The 22,548-nt window shown below is 41.1% G+C and overlaps 2 protein-coding genes across 4 annotated transcripts in view; one reads left to right on the top strand and one right to left on the bottom strand.

Annotated features, from left to right (window-relative positions):
• Positions 1-22,548, top strand: part of LOC105029999 (synapsin-3) — a 101,478-nt gene that overhangs the window by 44,635 nt on the left and 34,295 nt on the right. For all 3 annotated transcript variants that reach the window (XM_013131635.3, XM_020042950.2, XM_013131636.2), the window contains 2 exons: positions 3,617-3,773; positions 5,537-5,626. In XM_013131635.3, coding sequence (XP_012987089.1) covers positions 3,617-3,773; positions 5,537-5,626 — 247 coding nt within the window. The remainder of the gene's footprint in view (positions 1-3,616; positions 3,774-5,536; positions 5,627-22,548) is intronic.
• On the bottom strand, positions 8,859-22,377 carry LOC105029998 (metalloproteinase inhibitor 3). The gene is made up of 5 exons (XM_010903614.4): positions 22,097-22,377; positions 15,549-15,631; positions 14,467-14,578; positions 12,898-13,019; positions 8,859-10,382 (listed from the first exon to the last, which is right to left on the bottom strand). The coding sequence occupies exons 1-5, from the start codon at positions 22,224-22,226 to the stop codon at positions 10,185-10,187; spliced, it is 645 nt and encodes a 214-aa protein (XP_010901916.1). The 5' UTR covers positions 22,227-22,377; the 3' UTR covers positions 8,859-10,184.

The following is a 22,548-nucleotide window of genomic DNA, read 5'->3' as shown; positions in this document are numbered from 1 at the left end:
AAAGAAACTGGGCCACCCCACCTTGGGCTATCCAAATGCATTTGTACTGTATATATCTCTCACTTCCCCCTTTTTACTTTGTCATTATTATTAAGAACATGATTGCATCTTTTTGCACTGCATTCTAGTGCTGAGGCATCCCTTACAACCGGTGTTCCTTGGTAGTGCTTTTTGTTGCTGGGAGTCCCTTGGGAGGTGGTGCGTATTGGGACGCGTCGTGAATTTCCTTGTATCTTTGTGCTCTGGTGATTCCCTGTGGCGCTGCGTTCAAGCTGAACTGAGGTTGTTAGTCGAGGGATTCTGCTCTCCCAACATGCAGATTCTGCCCACATCCTGGTTCAGAGGGCAGTGCAGAAAAGAAGTCATAGGGCTGGGCGGGTGGGGGTTTTGAGGACGCATGTTTTCATTGTCGACTCTCCAAATTGCAAGTTGCTGAGATAAGACAAGGTTGTAACTGTGATTGGAAATTGAAATAATGTGTCCTCCCTCTTCTGCCCCCACACCTCTCCTCTTGTTCTGCTGTAACATGTGAGACCTTTGTGGCCCACTTTGTGACATTGAACCCTATTACCCTTATCAACCAGACACATAGGATGGAGATTACTCTGCCTTCGGCCCTTTGAGGCTGGCAAGAGGGCATTACAAGGACAAATGTACATGCTTTGCCATTCAGAATAGTTCTCCCCGAGGAATCAACGAAAAGGTCAAAGATGTGGAAGATAAATGTGTTTTGAGAAAATAATGGTAGGTTATTGTTGTCTTTGAATGGTTCTCCTGACGTGCTTAAAGGTCTCTTGAAAACAGCTATTTTCACAAATCTTATTATGTTTATCACAATGATAATTTCCTATCTTTCTGCCACAGTATTGACTGCACTCGTAAGGGAATATCTGTCCACTGATTTTCTAAAGAGAAGGTACAGAAACGGTACCTACGGTGAAAAAACAAGGTCAAAAGCCAGTTTAACTAATGCAATCTAATATAATTCTCACACTTCCAAAATGAACCAACATACCATGTAAACCGTGTGTACATTTTAGGAATTTAGGTCATACATGATTGCGTGTATCCACTTAGTACCTATAGTACAAGAATGAAAATGTATGGCACTGTAAGCCGGGCAAGGTCCCTCTCACTGCCCTGGGGCTTTGGGAATTTATCATTAGACCAGAGGGAAGAGCTCTCCTTTTCTAGCCATCCCACACCATATCCGGCAGCATCTCCCTTTCAGGGGTGGACCAGGACTCAACCAGCTCAGCTTAAGAAGCAAACAGCATTTGAAGGCTTCATTTTGCGTAGAGGCTCCATCTGTAGTGTTTAGTTGTCATTTTCATAGCCTTTGTTCCGTTCACCTTCTCCCTCTCCAAAGAACCCAATCCTATTCGCTACTGAGGAGCGGAACCTTAAAATTGCACATAAATACAGGACATCCCCACCTCACATGCTGGCTTCATCAGCTCTGTTCCCATTAACCACCCCTTTATTGCAATGCTGATGAACTATTTAAAGGGTGAATTAGCATATTGGCCCTGAAGTGATCACCATTGGGCCTGAGCGATTGAGATCATAAAGTGCAAAATACATTTAATACTCTGCTTTGATGTGATGTACAACCCATACGGAGCATCGCTCGGGTGGAATGACTTCGATTTAGGAGACCGATTACAAAGTTAATGGCTGGAATAAGCATGTCGATGCTGCAGCGGTATAGGGCAATGCTGCTATTAGCTGTAGCTCACAAGTAAAAACCATGGCGTCATCACAAATAGTTCTCCTATGCTAATGATGAGCTGTACACAGTAGACATCTAAGATTATTATGCCAATTGGTTGCTTATTCATCAACGCTTTATAGTTCTTGTGCCTTTTGTCTCTAAACTATATTGAAAAAAATACTACCCATTGGGTTCGGTAGCAATATATATGAGATACCAGTGCTTGTTATGATCGTGCTTTGAATCCGTCTCTCTCGGTAAACAGATGCAGAAATAGACCAGCCGTTGGTTCAATGCCACCTTGGCTGAGTAGTGAGCACAACAGCATTTTAAAGAGAGCAGCTGTAGTCTTCGTGTCGCCGTGACCATGACGGCTCCCACTAATCCGCTGTCGTGCTTTAACTCGGCTGTCTTACATAAGCAACCCGGGCTCTGAGTGCGTGCATGTGACTGTGTTGTTTTGCATTCTCAGGCCTCAAGCTCCACTGGATGGCTGCTTGCCTGTCCAGGGTTGTTTGTGTGTATGTTTGTGTGTATGCGTGTGCGTGCTTCCTTGTGTGCGTGCTTCCTTGTGTGCGTGTGTGTGTGTGTGTGTGTGTGTGTGTGTGTGTGTGCGCGCGCTTGTCTATGCGCATACTCATGTGCAACTGTGCATTTGCCCATTTGTGTGAGTGTGAGTGATAGTAAGATGGTTAGATAGCATGTTATAACATTCTCATTTCCATTCAACTCAGTCAACACCTGGTACATTTTCCGGAGTTTTTTAGACATTCATTGAGAAGAAGTCAATTGGAAGAAACTCATAACAGCTTGCAAAGTTGTCAGGCCAAAGCAATTCATTTCAACTTGAATGCGTTAAAGAGGCACCATTCACCAGACTGGCTATTACCATAATAGAATGGTTGCCATCTGAATGAAAACTTAATTTTGTTCCCCCAGCCAAGCCAACACACATCCTGTCTGTGATAGCCAGCCTACCTGAGTCTAAGCTGAATTAACCTTTGAAAAATACCACATATCCCTGCATACCTGCCTTCAGTTGAGTGTTGGAATGTTCTCCTTTATCTTAATTATAACCAGATGTAATACAACCCTCCTGCGTTCCTGATGGGTTGCTTGGCTCTGTTCCCAGAACAGTTTGTAATGAGAAGGATTAGGCTGCATTAATTGGATAGATGGTCCAAAAAGATTAGCTTCTCTGACTCTGACTAGTGTTCCTTTGTTTGCGGGCCTCCAACAGCCTTTGAATAACGGAGCTTTCCCCCTGTAAACAATAAGCTGCCAGACATGGTAACGTGTTAATGCGGTGACAGATCGTATCGGTCTGGGCCGGGTGACAGCTGCTATGTTGGACTTTTGAAAGGCTACAGGATGGCTACTGTAGGTGTGGTAGCCTGCTTGAGCTCTTGAACTAGTAACAAAGCAAGTAATAAAATGCAGTAAATCGTTGTGGTCTGATGAAAGTCATATAACATAGTTGTAGCCTATTTTTGGGGGGGATTTGTCATTTAAAGTATTTTTTTATGAATACTGATATCAGTCATTACTCAACTACCCAGTTTCTGATTCTAGTACAAAGGAACATGTATTCAAACTTGCTGCGGAATATCATATTTTGTCAGTTAATGGAAAATAGGGTCATTTTTTCGATTTGCCCAGAAATGCTTGTCCTAGTCTTCAGTTTCGGGAGGAGTCTGTGAGCCTCACAGATGTTAGCTGATATTGATGGATTCCTCCTGAATGGATACGCGTTTTGTTAATCAGCAAAGCAGATCATATGATTCATTATACTGTAGATAATGTAAAAAGGAAGATGATAGAATGTACACTTTTTTTTACATCAGGAAGAAAAACGTTGCTAGTGTCCATTATTTCATGTCCCACTTCCCTGTCTATCTCCAGATCATTCAAGCCAGACTTTGTCCTCATTCGCCAGCATGCCTACAGCATGACTCCGGGCGAAGACTTCAGGAGCCTAGTGATTGGACTTCAGTTCGGGGGTGTCTCCAGCATCAACTCCCTGCTCTCCATCTACAACTTCTGCAGCAAACCCTGGGTGGTACGTGATCCATAGCATGGAGGTTTCACACTGCGAAGGAGACTCAACAGAACAGTGGTTCATGGTTTGGCAGGTCATTTGGAAGGTCCTATTTTTCTAAAGCCCATATCTAGATTCTGGCTATTGTTTTAAGTAGCTGAAACTTTCATTACTAAAATCCCATGAAACTGACACTTTATATTTGTAAGGAAACCGCATGGAAGGACTGGCTTTGATTGGACGGTCTGCACGTGCAGTTCAGTATAACAAGACTGTTTGAACAAATCGCCTACAATCTTGATTGGGGTTTTCCATTGGAGAAGCCCTCCCTCACCAAATAGAGGCCCTCTGCGGCTGCCGCACACTGATTTATTAGGGCCAATAAAAGGAGACATAACACCTGTCCCAAGAATGACCAGACCAGAGGCCTCCAATAAGAGTCTATTATTCATCCACTGAATTTTCTATTGATAAACAAATAAGTTTATTTTGCATTTTGATAGTTAGAAAAAATAAAATGTATTGGGAATATATACTGGTTAGAGTGCTGGTCAGTAACCAAAAGGTCAGTGGTTCAAATCCCTAAGCCAACATGGTTAAACATTTCTTCTTGAGTAAGTTATTTACTCCTACATGTCTGCTAATATATGTAATTTCCCAATAATGCTGAATGGGTCATTTTGTGTCCTGCTTTGATTTTTAAGATATATACAGCTCTGGAAAAAAAATGAAGATCACTGCAAAATTATCAGTTTCTCTGGTTTTACTATTCATAGGTATGTGTTTGAGTGAAATGAACAGTTTTTTGTTTTATTCTATAAACTACAGATAACATTACTCCCAAATTTCAAATAAATATATTGTCATTTAGAGTATTTATTTGTAGAACTGGTCAAAATAACCAAAGAAAGATGCATGTTTTCAGACCTCAAATAATGAAAAGAAAACAATTTTATATTCATTTTTCAACAACAAAATACTAATGTTGTAACTAAGGAAGAGTTCAGATATCAATATTTGGTGGAATAACCCTGATTTGTAATCACAGCTTTCAAGCGTCTTGGCACGCTCTCCACAAGTCTGTCACGTTGCTGTTGGGTGACTTTATGCCAGTCCTGGCACAAATATTCAAGTAGCTCAGCTTTGTTTGATGGCTTGTGACCATCCATCTTCCTCTTGATCAAATTCCAGAGGTTTTCAATGGGATTCAGGTCTGGAGATTGGGCTGGCTATGACAGGGTCTTGATCTGGTGGTCCTCCATCCACACCTTGATTGACCTGGCTGTGTGGCATGGAGCATTGTCCTGCTGGAAAAAACAATTCTCAGAGTTGGGGAATATTGTCAGAGCAGAAGGAAGCTTGTGTTCTTCCAGGAAAACCTTGTACTTGGCTTGATTCATGCGTCCTTCACATAGACAAATCTTCCTGTTTACAGCCTTGCTGAAGCATCCCCAGATCATCACCAAATTTCACAGTGGGTTACGAGACGCTTGTAGGCCTGGTTCAGGTAATCACCTAATCAGTACCTCATTAAGTAAAATGAGGTGTGCCTGGGTTGGAATTTAACAGACACTGGAATGGAATGACTGCCATACATGTAGAGATGCTGATTTAAGAAAAATTAGGAGTGGTCTTTTAATTTTTTCCAGAGCTGTATATATATTTTTTTAGTTACGCTACACTCTACGCTACTACTCTACTTGTGGAATGGCCCAAACGTTATGTATGAAAATGTGTTCCTCTACCTTCCGTGCAGTCTAAAATGTAATGGTTTCTGCTTGCAGTTCTCCCACATGATTAAGCTCTACCATTCCCTGGGTCCAGAGAAGTTCCCATTGAACGAACAGACCTTCTATCCCAACCACACACAGATGGTGAGCACATCCCCAATACACACTGTATTTTAATGGATGTTTGTCTTTACTGGTTTCATTACTCTCTTTATTTACACAGTACTTGAATGAATGAAATATAATAATTTGAAAGAATATTGACATGATCCTCGTGACACTTTGGGCCAGGAAGAGAGTGAGTAATTAAGGTGGTTTGGAGAAACATCTCCCGTGTCCTCACTCTTAAAACTTGAAAGTATATAGTTTCCATTTAAAGATGCAGTGTTTATTTTTTTAGATTTTTGCCATTAGTTGTGAATGTGCTGGTCACACCCTCATTCACCCCTTTCGACCTTAACCATACTGTAGGGGATCTATACTGTACATACCTACAGTGGGGAGAACAAGTATTTGATACACTGCCGATTTTGCAGGTTTTCCTACTTACAAAGCATGTAGAGGTTCTACATGCTTTATAAGTGGGAAACACTGCCGACTTTGCAGGTTATCAAATACTTGTTCTCCCCACTGTAAACCTACAGTAACCTTCCCCAATTAAAACATTTTCAGATAGCTACTGGAAATGTTAGAAAACATCTTCCTGCATTTACAAATGCTAGATCACTCTTTGATGGATGCCTCCAAATATACCATACATCAACCAACCATACTTTGTTGAGACAAATCTTGATCCAGATAGCAATTAAGTATCCTGGGAGTCTCTGAGGCCCTAAAGAGACAACATGAGGTCCAACAACTACACATTTCTTATAGTCTTAGTTAAAGTCATTAAGTTAGAATAAGTACATAATGTAGGCAATTTCTATTGCCAGACCCATAACAAGCATTGACTGAGTGGTGTTGGCAAACATCTCTGTTAATTCCACCAGAAGCTGGATGAGTTTCTCTCCATAAAACTCCATGCATGTGCATTTAAGTGAGCCGGATCTTGTCAACTAAAGAGACATCTCCCAAACAGCTCTTATTTCAAAATATTTATATACCGACCAGCAACCATGAAAAAGAAGAGAATGATGTGATCTCTGCACTATTTATTGTTTTTGCATCAGATTATGTTGTATCTGCAGTTAATTGTGTTGTTTTGAGCTTAAAGGGTATGCTGATCAAGGCTCCAAATGAACAACTCTTCTAAAATTGTGATTTGGTTCTCTGTTTTCCTTAAAGAACTGTTCAGATAATGTTCTTCACAAATGACCCGTCACTGCTATGTGAGAGTTTAAAGGGTGATTGAAGAAGAACAGTAAAATGTCAAGTTTCCTACATTTATCAGCTTTGTGTAGCTTTAATATGAGCCGTTTGGACAGTGGACACTGATAAGGGGCTGGTCAAGTTGTTCCAAGCCTATGTCCTTCAATTCAAGCCCACGGTCCTCTCTCAGCTTGTCTGTAATTACGTGCCAAAGTAAACTTTTGCGAAGTGTTATTTAAATTATTTCAACATCGTTTAGTATCCTGGTTTCTTCGTGAGAGCCTTTTTGCAACATGCTGCCTCCGTGTTATCAAGTAGTTACAGTGTTTATAGAGGAATTTAATGGCCCTTTGTGTACTTACTCCTTAGTGTCATTTCAGTTGTTTAAGGTCAAAGCGCAAGCTGGAACACTTAAGTGTGATTCTGTTGTGGTATAGCTGGATGGATTATTTTATGAAAACTCCACTGGAAATTCCAGTTCAGCTCACATAGCAGTCAGTGCAAACTGAAATATGCTACAGTTTACCCCAGCAAAAAAAAAAAAAGATCTTCACTACTTAATGTGACTCGTTCATTTGAGAATAGAAGTATGGTATGATTGACCACTTATTTTGTGTTCTGAGCACTGGTGCTGTTGGTTTTGTCTGCGGGCGTTGATGCCCATATCTTTGTTTTGGTCAGGGGGTAGCCAGTCTCTGGACAGAGTTGTGCCTGTCTAGTGCCTCTCTCTGATTGGAGTATCCTCTTAGGGTATTGCAGCATACTTGTATCTGATTGGGCTCCAGGTCACCAGGCTGGGCCCGGGTCGGTGGGCAGATGGGAGTCATATATTTCCGGGATTCAGATAATGTAGCCATTGTGCATGCTCCCCAAAGGTCAGGTTGGCGTTTGCCTTGTGTTACCCTAGTGAGCTTGTAATGATGACCTGGTGAGCTACTTTCACGATGAGAAACAAGGGCACAATAATGAATGCACTCATAGAGCCAATTTTTCATTAAATCTTTATTATAAAAATATAAAACACAGAAATTAAGTCAACATTTCTGTAACGCCTACAAGGAAACGTTTGCCTGCCCCCCTTTAGGAATCGTGTATACACTCACTGTACACCGCCTTTTGCCAGCTTTTTAATACACTCGGGATCAATTTGACCAAGTATTTCTGTGTTAAATAGACAGCATATTTACACATGAATCACGATCAAAATACAGAAACAGAGATGCCTTGGCCAAAGAGAAAGAGAATTGCAAAACCAATGCGAGGGAGAATAACTCCAGAGCAACCTTCCTAGTATGTTAACCAAGTGATGGGAGCATCAGGTTACACGCTCAATGCTAAACAAGATCTACTTCTAACAGACTGAGAAATACAAGCGAGCTGTTGCCGATGTGAAATGTTCAGACAATAGTGATTTCTCTATGGGATAGTGGTCCTCTCAGAAGAGCGAGTTAATAAAGAGGTACCCATGGGTTGTGTTTTGGGCCCAGCCAAGGGTCAACAGAAGCTCAGCAGTGAGGAAACGTGATAGTGAAGTGCTTTCTCCACTGTCTCCAGTCAGAAATGTCTAATTGAGCATTGTTTAATTTTCTATAATGTGCTTTGCTACGTAGTAAATTATAATAAATAGAATACTGACATATTTTTCAATTCAATGTATATAGTTCCTTAAATTGTTAGGTTGGCATGTACCAAATGCCTTGTGGGAGGAGGCAAGATTAAGGTTGAGTTCTTCACATCATAATAGATCACATGAATAATAAAATTCACTACACAACCATCTTTTAGTGGATTTCCTTCTAAAGCTTTCATGCTAGGGCTCAAAATCTGTTCTGTTGAACACCAACTTGGCATGGGTTTTTCTGAACAGAATGGAAAAAGTTGTCACAGCTGCGAGACTGGGCTTACTTTTCACTTCTACTGAGGCATCTCTGTTTCTGACAACGGAATGGACTGAAGATACTGAACTGGAAAACTCCCCAGATGGAAACAAAAGTCAGAGTTTAGTGGCAATTGTGTTATTTTCATCAGTTTCATATGAAATAGTTAAATACAAAAAAAATACAAATCATGGAATAAACATTTATGAAAACAGGCTTTTTCTCCAAAGCCTCTCCTTTAAACTATGACAAAAGCTGTGACAAAAAGTGACCTCCCTCATGAGTACCAGAAGGGGGACTGTGATTGGGAAAAGTACCATCATTCATAATCTGCTGAAGGTGGGTCTAACACTGAACAAACATTAAATCAATGTTGTATCAACACAATTCGGGATTCTGTTCTTTCATGACCGCTGAACAGGGTAGTGATGCAAATACAGTTTTGGCCAGATACATAAATATATTTTTGGCTGTTGCAGTATGACATTTCATTTTGTTTGTAGTATTTCAGTGGATATTGTCTGATTCCACAAACACAGATGAATACGTCCACTACAGAGGTTCCAGTCGAGTCAACAGTTGTTTCATAGCTTATGTATATCAATAGAAAAAGAAAAACGTGCATCCATTTCCCAAAAGATGAAGTATTCCCTGTGTTTGAGCTGTAAGGCTCATTCTTGGTAATCGTTACAGAAGAAAATATAGGTATACCCAAAAAATTACTTTCCAAATTAGCAATGCATTCATATGATGATGTGATTCAAAACAACCAAGAATGAACTATACAGCGCAAACAGTCAAGGAGGTGAAAATTGCATCATTCATATAAATAGACATGTTGACAGTATGAGCTGTGAATACGTATACATACATATACACCCTTTATGCAATTAAAAATCATTTTGAAACATCAACAAAGCGCCTTTGTGAGACTGGAGCAAGAGGTATTGCTTTTCAGAGGTCATACCTAATGTTGGCATTGGCCTTGTTACTGTGCATAACTTGTCAAAGATAAACATGAAATTATTATTACAGGAGCTTTGTTGATACTGTAGCTGTCTGCATCTTACTAAATATTAGGATGATTTTCATCCTTTTTATATTGCTTGAAACTGCAGTTATGAAGTGCTTTCCGACCTATTTAAGCCTGCTATTTTCGAATAGGCCATTGCAAAAGTTGACTCTGGGATCGGTTCTAATATCCGCTCGTTAATAGCTAGGGAAAAGAAAGATAGAGAAACTGACAGAGCATGAAAAAAAGAATATACAGTATTGTTCATATGAGAAGTGCTACTTCTATGAGACAGCCAGGCACTGTTTCTTTCAGTTTTTGTTTTTTTTGTCAGAGGACGTGGGTAGGGTTGCTTGGTGCCGGTACTGTACATTTTAAGAGCTTCGTAATACTCTAAGGATGAAGAGGGGAGTTTGTGGAGGTTGGGAAAGATTGAAAAGAGTGGCAGTCAGAGGAAGAGAAGAAACTCAGTAAGGTTTTGGGGGTTGCATGTTGTTTACACTCATGGGTCTGTGGCGTTGATGGTGGTTTTGTCGCGTCCAGCCATTCCCCGGTACCAGCTGCAGTAGCCCTCCTTCTGCTGGACACAGGCGTAGTGCCGGGACTGGTAGCCGGGGTAGCCGAAGTGGGACAGCATGTCCGTCCACAGGCACTCGTTCTTTGAGGTCACAAAGCAGGGCAGGTAGTGGCATGGCTTAATCTACAGAGAGAAGAAGCGAAACTACAGATGTAGCCGTAAAGCAGGAAGATAAAACCGGATAATGCTACAGTACGCTGGTGAATGCTCACTGTGGGTTGGCAGTATAATTCCACTTGAATTCAACTATCAATTTGGGTGAACATTCTGAAAATCTGTTTTAGAGTATGATATAAACAGTTGATATAAACGGTTCAAAAGCACAGTGAGTCTACATCCAGAATACATTAATAAGGCCAAGGCAGAATTAGCATTTCAGGACAGGTTGAAGCAAATGCATAATCTTGTGCGCAAGACTATTATTGGAGAGTAAGATGCTGAATAGGGGACAGAGAAAGTGATAAGTCTAAATTCCAACAGGTAATTGGAATGAATCAGCAAAAGGTGAACAAGTCAAGTTATAAATATATGAACCTAATTAATTTATGGTACTTTTTAAATGGCATAATACTAATTTCTATATGGGATTTGAATGAAAGGATGGATGGTTTCCTGTAGAGGAACTTTCCTATAGAGTTTAAAGGTGAAAGGGGAGTTCAAAGATGACTCCAAATGCTACCCTTCGAATTTCAAATCTAGTACTTTGTAGGTCTCCAATAGGGAATTGGGAATAAAGTGGTATTGAACTGCAATCTGGCCAACATTCTATACATATCTAATTTCCTTTTCGCACAGAGCTTGCCAAGTGTTTTTTGAAGGAAAGAAATTGGAAACTGTTTCGCCTTTAAAACACACTGCTGTTAATCATAGGAAGTGTCTTCATGGATAGTTGGCTTTTTAATTATTTACTGATGTTAATGTTTTTTTTTTATACACACAGGAGTGGATTATTTCTGGCACACTTCCTGAATTCCTTAGCTGTAAATAATCGTTGGTTGAAGAATGCAAAAGATGACAGACTGTGGTTTAATGATTTGGCTGAAGCGGCAGTGAAGTGTGACATGCACAGCCTAGATCTCTAGGAGATTCTTGTGCTTGATTTACAATCACAAAGAGGGTTGTGTCTACACTGCTTTGGAGTTGACTCTTCTCAGTCAGTAAGCATACTGTATCATAGGGGTTCATACAATCAGGTGTGGTGTGACACTAGAACAAGATTGTGTGTATGAGGGATTTCAGATTAAAGATACATTTTACACTGACACAGGCAATGGATATATAGAGGCCTCTACCTGTTTGGGTCCAGTTGTGCATACTAAAGGTCCCTTGGTTTTGTTTTCAATGCTAACATACCATGTTTAGTCACTGTTCTGTCATAGCTTTGAACGTGGGCACTGGAGATTTTTATTACGAGTTATCCTCTGAGCCCAGTATTGTTGAACTGAATTGTTCCATTACCCAGCTCTGCAAACATTATAAAATTGAACATTTTAATATTTACTATAAAAGTAAAGAATTAATTATAAAATATACTTCTGTATGCGTCAGTCCAAACTTCATGCCGTTCTAACGACATTAAAAACTGTCATTAAACGTTAACCTTGTAACACTCACTTCACAACCCCAAACAGGTTTGGTATTCGCAGTTTGAAAGGTGTTGGACCTCATTTGGACTGCATAGCTACTGCTGTCTTGTCTGGCAATGCACTTATTGCTGTTGACGGTGCCAACGATGGGCCTAGCAAATGGCGGCTGGAGTCATACAATACAGTAGAATTTTTATTAGCCCAGATGGGAGCTGCACTGGAGCAGATCGCACATAAAGAGGCTCTGGTTGAATGTGGAATTCAGGTTTTGTAATGACAGGGAATGTGATGCCAGTGTAGTTAAACTGTTTAATAACTCCCAACGATTATTATAAATCTCTGTTCTATCTTTCCTTGTCTTCCCCACTTTCTTCAGTTACATTCATGGACATATATTATCTGTTATGATATCAAAATGAAAAGACACTGAATGAAGAGCCACTAATATTACTGGGTTACATAAACAATGACAGCTTAAACCTTACATAAATCATTTAGTCATGAATCATATCAGGATCTTTTAAAATATATCCCTCAAATCAATATAGTTACAATTACATGATTTGGTATGTATGTATTTTGGTAGTTATTCTACCGGAAGGCAGTTTTAATGGTTTTGGCAAAGATTTTGTCATTGATTGCTGTTTGTCACCATTATCTATCTCGCCCATTACATGCAATGCTACTAAAGTAACTGCAATCATAAAGTCAACACAGTATTGTGCATCCTGTTCTACTGCTAATATTTGATAACATCTTGTAGAGATTATGATGTGCCTTTTGTTCTGATGAAGAGACTCCTTTTCTGTGGTTAAAAAAAAGTCTTCTAGATAGAGGAGCAGAGAGATGGGACATGCTCAGAGCATGATGGTAAGCTTTGCGGAAAGCAGGGTTTTCTGGTACTGCCTGCCCATGCCTCTGCCCCGACCCCTTCCCCTCTTCCTGGCTGCAGCTCCTCCATCTTGGCTCTGCTGCTGTTGGGTTTCCTTATCCAACTTATCCACTTTTTCCATTTCCATATTCTCCCCGGGAGCGCAGTTGTTGCCACTCACCCTGCAGTTACAGCCCAACTGGTAGCGGTGGTTGATGCCTTTCTTCTGGGCCAGAGAGAGACGGTCCCATGGCTGGTTGAAGTTGCAGAGTCCGGTGTACACCTTGCCGTCGTATACTCGGCCTGAGTGGAGATAGGGATTTTACACATATGCTTTTGATATGAATGAAATCATTTTACACAACATTAATTACCTGTGTTTCCCCTTAAAAAAAATAACATCATGTTGCGAAAGTGTCAGATAGCACAATATATACCTAAGAAGATATCTAATTATTTCCCTACTCCATCTAGCATGAATACACTAAAGCATGTGGTCCAAAGTTGTTTAACTATGGTAAGGCAATCTGGTACAGTAAGTCCCGTATTAAACCAACACCCCTATTTTTGCATATCCAGAAGGTCGTTTGACATCTATTTTTAGGGTCTGGCCATTCACAGCTTACCGCCGATGTCAGGATGACTTCCTCTGAAACAGGTGCACCCTACAACATTCCTAGCTAGCGTTCAGATATCATGGGTGTGTGCGCCGGTGTGTACATGCTAGTGCCACTCTGTTTGTTGTCATCACAGAGCTGACGGCTTGCAAATAAACAACCAATACCTTCCATACTGACTAGTGCCATCTCTGATGAAGAGAGCAGCATAAGCCTGGTTTTGCAAACTCTGACGATCATAGGTATGGCCGCACAAGCAGACCTGAAGTCGGGCTAATGCGGCATGCTTCTTCAAAGCTAATCAGGGGGCCTTTGCACTCACTCTGGGTTGATCAAAGGGCGACCCGTGGAGCTAATCTCTCAGGCCTTAGCGTACAGCCTGGAGACCGTAGACCCAATTATAGAATAACTCCCCAAACCAGTGCTGGACCTCCAGTCTGGCTTGCTGTCACCAAGACATAGAGTTGCCAGGGCCATTTTCATTGGCTTCTCAGGGTATATTTACAGGTCTGGGACGTTGGGATGGAAACAAGCAACACACATATACAGTATGAGGGGCTTGGGTGTCACTAAACTACTTTCTGACTTCACACTGCAGCTTATAAATTGCAGCCTGCGCTGAGAAAACACCAGAACTTCCTGCTGGAACTCTTAGACGATGAGGGAAAAGTTGTTTTCTGATGTTCACACCCACAAAGCAAAAGAAATGATCCAAGACTAATTGCATGCTGCTTCTGTCTCGTCACGCAGTGGCAAACGGGAGGCTACAGATAGTGGGAAAGTTTGTGTCACAGTGCAGTTAAGAAGTCCTAGGGAAGGGGGGAGGAGGGAGCTGCATTTAAACCAGACAAACTGGGGCTGCCGTTAGCAACACTGTCATTGTGGTGGGAAGTGCTACAGAGAGGGAGTTCGGGAAACAGGCCAGGCACAACAAGCTGGAGTCAACTGATGTGCTTGTTTCCCTCTTTAATTAGCTTTTTGATAATGTACTTCTGAAGCAGCTTTTATCAGTTGTTATTATTAGCACTAGATGGAAAGACATTTTCTGGCACCATCACGATCAACCCAACAGCCTGCCAAAACCATTGGTTAGCAAATTTTCAGATCACCAGTAAGGTGGAATAGTGACGCACCTGTGATCAGATACTGGTACTTGTTGATGTCGAACTTGACTCCACACAAGCTTTCAGAGGCATCGGTGTAGATGTGCTGAATGTGCTGCATTTTGTTGAATCCTTTGTACATCTGCGAAAGAAAGCATAACAAACCGTGTTAAATCAGTTAATTTCTTGGAAAATCACACACCTATGAGACTTTGAGCTTCAGACGCAACTGGAATTACTGAGTTGCTCTAAATTGTCTGGAATTTACAACAATAAACACAGTACTATCAGATGATATCTTTCAAGAATGTAGTGTATCAGAGGAAGTAGCCTTCAATGCTATCACTGACTGCTTCAAAAACAATAAAAATGACTCGACAATATTAATGTCACTTTGAGGTTGGTCTATCTACCAGGTCAGCCCTGGTCACTCCACTTAAGTACAAAGTAAATGTTTGCCCTGGGATTTGTTTTGGTCTATCATGATTTATTTGTCTGAGAACAACAGGAAATCCCTGTTTAGACGTGTCTATTCATAGAACAAGGAACAGGACAAACTGTTGTGAGGAGGGGAGCTACTGAGACCAAACACGGTTCTTGGGAAAATAAACAATCCACTTATAAGTATGTTTTTTGGGAGGGGAGCTTATTCTAGGAGGAGTAAAGCCTGCATTTATGACTTACTGAAAAGCAATTGTCTTTTGACTATTACAACTTTGATGTATTTCCTTGGCCCCAAAATCATTATTCAGACAGGTTTTACTGGGATTGTCGAAAGTCCTTGCTACAGGGCAAAGGGTTACTTAATTTATTTTTTTATCATAATCAACATGTAACAAAATGTTATGGCACTCAATGAAACAGCACAGCATTGATGTTTTGGGTATATGAATTGGGAATTGTTATAACCTAACTTTTATAACAGTAGCCTAGTTGTAAATCCTTGTTTTTAAAGGCATACACTTAGTCTTCAGATTCAAAGCCTATGAGCTTCTTAATGATTCTTCTAGCTCTGAACTGTTCTTGTCTTGTCAGAGGTGTTTTCCAGAGTGCCATGATGCACTTCAAGGAATGATCATTGTGTAAGATGAAATGATGTGTTGATTGCTAACCTTCATCTGTTTGACTGTATAACGCATGGTGCCAAATGGCCCGTCCTTCAGTAGCTTCTTCCCCACCACTTTGGCTCGGATCACTGTAGAAGGAAGACACAAGCACAGAATTAGTCAATTATTCAATAAAGGACAAACACTGGCAAGCCACTAGCTGCCAAATCCAGCTCATTGGATGATTCAGAATTCAAGTCATGCCCGATCTCCAACCCTGACGTCTGGAGCCAGGGTGAAGCTTGTGTGGGAGCGAGGAAAAGCCTAAACAGGTCCAATATGTAATCAACATCAACATCGCACCCAAACCGATTTTCACATTGCCTCCACTTGCCTGACAAGACGAATGGAAGACTAGGAGTTAGGTGACTGAAATTGTTTAAGAGGTGAAAGCTGCTTCACGGGGGGGGGGGGGGGGGGGGTTTATTTCTCCCATCCGTGAACCATCTGCCTGTATCATAAAACCATGTGTTTCCTCTGTTTAAACAAACTCCTGTCCTTTCTTTATACTGGGCGCAAGATGGAAAAAGATCTTATCGGTGCTGCTCACCCTCATGTAAACACTGCTAGGTGAAACTGTTCAGTCGGTGGAAACGCCATGTTTGCTTTCACTCCTTGTGTAAGTGGGCCCATTGGGTCGGGGGCCAGCCTATGAGCAAAGCCTCCCTTAGGGCAGTGAGTGGGGTCCTCCTTAGGAGGAGGAGGAGGGGTGGAAGGGGTAGCCCACATGCAGGGGCAGTCGAGTGGGAAGTTCACCTGCCTACCCGCAGCCAGACAGACACAGACAGAACTGGAATGTTATCTTCCCTCCGGAATTTCCTTCCCACATTTCTTTAAGGCTCACATTCGCGAGTCGGGGGGGGAAAATTAGAGAGTCTCATTCTTCTAGACAGAAGGAAGAAGGCATGTGTAATATCTAACTGTACAGGATCATATTCCTTTGTTTATCGATTTCCAGAAACTGACAGAAAAAGAGGTATAAAATAAAGGCGGGAATCCTAAGTGTCTTCTAGAGGGTCGTTTAGAATGGCATCACACATCCTTTTTAAACCTCTTCCCAATGATTATTCAGATTTCTCTTATTTGTGACTTTTTTAAGACAAAGTACAAGGTACATCTGTTCTACTCTGTTCAGTCATTTCACATATTATATCAGAGCATTGTTTCCTAACCAGGCTCTGCTACTGAAATTATAAGGAATGCTCCTTTCACTGTTTTTATGGAGCTTAGGCACCGTTACTGTGGAATATAACGTTTTCAAATATGATACTTTGATCCTTTCTTATATGTGCTGCTCTGATCCCTCATAAAAGATTTTCAGAAGTCAGTAGCCCAAAGCCTGCCTTGCTCTCCCAATAATCTACACTCCATCGCAAAGACTCCATCGTTTTCCCACCCAGAGAGCTTGGCACTGAGCTTTTGGTATTACACATCCAAGTCATAGGTCATAATGCTGAATGAGGGTGCAACAGTAACACCAAAAGGCCTTCAAAATGGGATATGCAAATTGGGTGGTGCCAATATCATTGCCTGGCGGAACGTGTGAAAGGCTGCAGCTGTTTTTTGGACAGAGGATTTGTGTTATTCCTTAAAGTGACCCTCAGACCTACAAGGGAAGGGCCTTGAGTAGAATTCACAGTGCTAGCTATATTTACTCCTGACCACAGAGTTCTCTTTCAAAATGCCTGTTCAGGCTAGGTCTGGGCCCCCGTGTCAAAAAGACCAATTTATGACTGTTTATATAAACCAATTCTAAGTCCAAGTACTGCACAAGATATTCACCTGACCAGTACTGTTTAGTTTATCTGTAATCAGCACACCCACTAAAATCTCTTGCAGAGCTAGTGTGTTTTCCCTGCTCTCTCTTGCACTCTTGCTCTGTCTCTCTCTGTGTTTGTCTCGCTCTGTCTCGGTCTTTGTTTCTATTAGTCAGTCTGTCCCTCTTTTCCAGTTCTGCACACTAAAGTAGCAATTACAGGCAAGTGCTATTCTCCTGTTTCTCCTGCATACATATTCATGTTTGCAAAAGAGTTGACATACATTCCAAATGGAAAGTAGGTGGTTATTTGTAAAGGAGAGGTAATGACCGAGAGTATGACAGTGAGAAATGGAATTGATTTAGCAAAGTATTGCATTCCCAGAAGCATTGTGGTTTTTAGAATGTGCATTCAAATGCTAATTGCAACACAGATGGAAATGTAATGTGTCTGGTGATAGGAAAGGGAGAGCAGGAGACTGGATAGGGTAAGTATGCTGATTCACAGCCTGAACACAGCCTTCCTGAAGTGAGCGGGAGCAGTTAAAGATGTTGCAGTCTTATTAGTCGCTTCCAAACAGGTTATTTGAAATGGGATAGAGTTCAAGAACCGTTTTTCTAAGTTTCAAACCGTGGGTGATTCACAATTCTACTTGCTGGATTCCATTAGGAACAGATCACTTTGCAAGCCAGAATAATGTGACTTGCAGGCCTGATGTGGCATGTAAACCAGGGGTTTCTTAGCACATCATAAAATTATTACAATTGTTATTAGTTACCTCTTCATAAATGGTTCTAGATAGAACCAATTATCTGCAATTGGATTTATGTAGCCCCAAAATGATTAATACGGTCTTTGGGGGGAAAAACTGCTGAATAAAACCATAAAGGTTCTTTACGGTTCTATTTAGTGCAAATTTTCTAAAGAGTATATGACACTACTTGAGTACTGTAGTCAACTCAATACTCCAATCCTATTTCGCAAGCAGTTATGGAACACAACCGTGATTGAAGTTGGGTTCCTCGTGGCATGGAGGAAAGCAATGGCTTAGACATTTGATATGACCATCTCACAGGATGTACATGTCAAACATCTCACGCTGTATGACCTCTTGACCTATTTTAAGGAAGGAATGCTGGCAATACGGAATGAAGCTGCTTTGATTGCACCAAGATCATCCCTGATGACATTATGTTCCTCACATTAAGGCACTTCTCTTTTGCCAGTTGGTAAGAGTACTGGGCAGCTTAGTAGAGAATATGATTAGGTTATGCATTATTGCAACTTATAGTAATTGAGTATGCAATACCAATGAGAGAAACTGTAAAAGAGAAGCATTGCTTCCCTCACCAGGCTTCCTAAGAAAATGGACTGGGTAAATGGAGGGATGCAATAATTATCCTACACCAGGCTAAATAACCCGTTCCTCCAAGGGTTTTACCCTAGGCTAATCCACACTCCTTACAGCAGTAATCTTCTCTACTGAATCGGTACACTGGTACAAGGATGTAATGGTCTGCTCCCGACACCTCAGCTGTTTGGGAACGTGGGGCTAGAAAGTGCAGGGACATTAAACTCCAGGGGCCAAAGTGTGGCTGGAGCTGCCTGATGACGCTAATCTGCTGAATGAAAAGCTTTAGAATAACTGCCTTTCCCTTACTTCCCATGTGAATGGGCTGTTTCAGCCAAGTAGGTCTGCTGTGCACCCAAATGTCTCTCACTTTCTCTCTCTCTCCTCTCTATTTCTCTGCCATATCCTCAGGTAGAATATGATGGCAGCCAGGAAATGGGCAGGAAATGACGATCCAACTGGAAATGCAAAGAGGGGTTTAATTTGAGAATGCCTCATCATTTCCAGAACATTCCGAATGAAGAGCGGGTGCTGTTGATTATGGAGCAGGGCCTATGAAACAACGGGAGCAGGCTTTGAACTCGCCTCTGGCTCTTAAACCGGGATGATTCATGTTCTACTGTGTCGCCTTTGAAGTTGGCAGTTGGAATTAGCCTCTCCTCACACGGCTTTACCACTGAGGGGAGCTGATGGTCTCCATTTGCATTTTCACCCACCTTTACTGTAGATGTTCAGACTATGCGTACGCCATAGAGGTTTGACCTTTTTGTATGGTAGCTCTCAAATAAGAGTCCAAGTGTTCAATGAAAGCAGACTTCATTGGAAATACAGTTCAAGTTAAAATATGGGCAGATGGGCACATTCTATGAGTCATCATTTACTAGTGAATATTTCGTAGGCATTCTGGTGATTTACAGTATTGTTTTGAGGAATTATACCACTAACTTATATTAAAGTTGAAAGGTTCTCTATGTATTAATCAAATTGTATTGAAATTATTAAATGGAAGGGCGTGCAAGAATTCTGGACCAGCATTCACTGATAAAAAGTCCACTTTTGTGGCAAGATGTTTGTTTAAACTTTCAAGGAGACACATCAAAAAAATGTATCATACAGTGTTGCCAGGAGATAACACATCTCAAACATCGTCCCAAAAACATTATTTTCATTTCAAAATCCAGTTACTGTTGGTTTGCAAACACAGAATAGCTATAAGAAATTAATATGTAAAATCCTGCTTCAAAATGTCAGTTGCACAATAAGTGGCAATAAAGTCATGCCAGGTTTGCATGCTAATGGAACTGGAGAGGAATAAAGCAGATATTGGGTACATTGCCACAGTAGCATGACTGGAAAAAAGTGTGCTGTTACTCCAATAGTATTATCTCACTTTTTTTATTAACAACCTGTATAATATCTCTACATTTGTATGATGTACATGATTAATTGGGATCCTGGCTTTAGCACCTTGGCATGCTGACAGTTTTGTTTTATCAGACTACTGTGGTTCTGCAGCTTGCAGAGGGAGGCATGAGGCGTCTCTTGTTCCATTGACGCTGCAGGCAATCTGAAGCACACTTCTGGCTAAGCGGAGACATTGGAATGAGATTTCGTGATGCTCACGAGTGCTTACTGCAGCCATTGAAGTCATCCCTAGATTTCTGGAGCTCAGGGGCCTTCTCCTTGCCAATGAGATTACCCAACATCAACGACATGAAAGGAAAGACTCTACATGACCGCTTGTGGCACTAAAATTTCTACACCTACAACGCCATGGAACTAGGCCATACATAACTTAATAGGCAATGCTCATCAATGCTGTTACTGTAGGTGCTAAAGAAATCCAGTCATAAATACTTAGATTTTTGACAATTTGTTTGAGAGTGTGTTAAGATTTTAAAACAGCTGCCATGTGTTGAAAAAAATTCTGAAACCTCTCTGACCTTTTATTGGGCTTTAATCACAATTTGATTGGGTGGGTTTTGGATCACTGCAGAAAAAATCATGACATCATACTTGTCCTCAGAAAGACCCCACCCACCCATGGGGCAGAACAGTTCTACTCTCCTCCACTTCGGGGCATTAAACCACTCTATACTACCTTAATGGACGTTTGATTGCTGTGTCTTACAAAGCTGTGTGTTGTGTGTGTGTGTTTTGGTTTACATGCGTGCACTGCCTGCCGCTGGCAGTTCTGTTCCACAGTACAAAAGAGCTGCACAGTTTTCTTTAAATCTCCCAGTGGACTTCTTTCTCACTCTACCTTTTTTCTCTTGCCATGCCAATGTGTATTATTGCTCAGGTTTATCAAATAATCCCTTAACCTTTTCAGCAATGGGTCTCCTGCAGAAACCGTGATGAGTCAGGACCAAACTGGTCTTAAGTGTTATCCAATAACATTGGTCAGGTTGGACTAGCATTCCTCGATAAGAGCAGCGGAGTCTGTTATTCTCTCATAGCCTGTGAAAGCATGACCCAGTGGTTAAACAAGATTTCCAAAGCCATTCTCAGAGCAGGATGCCAAGAAAATCACAACTACAAGTGGGTTGCAGAATCCGCTCCACAAGAAAATATATCTGGATTCAACACAGAAAATACCAGTGCACCTAAGAAAATAACCAAGCCTTTATTATATTGTTATAGTTTTATCGCTGCGTTTAAAATGCTGACTATCAAATGCCTAACTTGAATGAATCAGTTCCCAACAGTAAATGTGCACTTTTGTATTTAATTGAAGTGCAATGTTACCAATAAGGCTATAAGGTGGAATTCAGCAATTGGTCGCAAATGCACTACACAATAGATTAATATTCCTAACCATATCCTGACTGTTACATGTTATTGGAAGCCAGACATAATCCAACCATATCCAAGTGAGCAAGAAACAAGAACAGAAGTTAGTGTACTCTCCAAAACTGCGGTTGCTAACCTCTACAAATCGAGGTTCCATAAGTAGTATAAAACCATTGGCTAGCCACTGTCTACTTGTTAAGTTCGGGGCTGTTTCTCTGTAAATGGTTATTTAGCACTGAAGAACATTACGATCAGTGGGATCTGTTTCCATGGATACCGTTTCCGTTAGACTCTTCCCTGGCATTGGAAGGCAAGGTGAAAAGTAAAGCTTATCTCTTGGCCAATTTAATAGATGACGCATTTATTTATGCCAGGCAGAAAGCTTTCTGTAATAAACCATTATCTTACAGTTACACATTGATATATTCCGACAATAACTTATTTTTTTCTACGTAGAGATTAAACCCACGTATATATCCTAGACTAAAAGTTCGCTTATTCTATCATCAGTTTGTGTTAGACTATTCAATTTGATGTATATTTAAAATATCACAAAATCATAGCAAAAATATATTTCAACATAGAAAAGTCTTAGGACTAAATATTTAGTACACATAACATAGATTATCGGGGCTAAAACCAACGCGACTTACCTATGTCAGAGTTGCAGTACGCATCTTGCGGGTGCGACAGAGCGCACGAGCAAGCCTCCGTGAGTTGATGGATCTGAAGGCTTCCGAAAACGAAGAGCAAGCTGAACAGTTGGTGACAGAGAGACTGCATATTTATTGCGTAAAATCTATTTTCTTGTCTGTTAAGCAAAAAAGTTATGCCACCTTATAGTTCTTCAAAGTCTATCCTGAGTTTTTCCTCAGTGCGTACGTCCAACTTGAGTCTTCAGTCAGGATATTGCCTGTCACTGTGGCTCAGAGCGCGAGTCACAAATTACATATAGTGCGGGAGACGTGGAACGCCACCCCTATCTCCAGTTTGCGCGGCAGGACGGCCAATCAGATCTTGATTCGTCGATGCCATCAAGAATAATAGAAGCATTAAGAGACACTGTCACTGGAGTAGAATATCAGACCTACAACATTAAATCAAA

This window comes from Esox lucius, chromosome 23, assembly GCF_011004845.1.
Source record: "Esox lucius isolate fEsoLuc1 chromosome 23, fEsoLuc1.pri, whole genome shotgun sequence".
Lineage (NCBI taxonomy): Eukaryota > Metazoa > Chordata > Actinopteri > Esociformes > Esocidae > Esox > Esox lucius.
Note: the sequence above shows the minus strand (reverse complement) of the source record. Positions and strands in the feature narration are given on the sequence as shown.

Excerpts from the sequence above, each read along its gene's own strand:
- LOC105029998 (XM_010903614.4), bottom strand. The coding sequence starts at position 22,226 with ATGCAGTCTCTCTGTCACCAACTGTTCAGCTTGCTCTTCGTTTTCGGA. Across the intron at positions 15,632-22,096 it reads GTACTGCAACTCTGACATAG|TGATCCGAGCCAAAGTGGTG; the intron begins GTAAGTCGCGTT and ends TTCCTTCTACAG. Across the intron at positions 14,579-15,548 it reads ATACAGTCAAACAGATGAAG|ATGTACAAAGGATTCAACAA; the intron begins GTTAGCAATCAA and ends TTTCTTTCGCAG.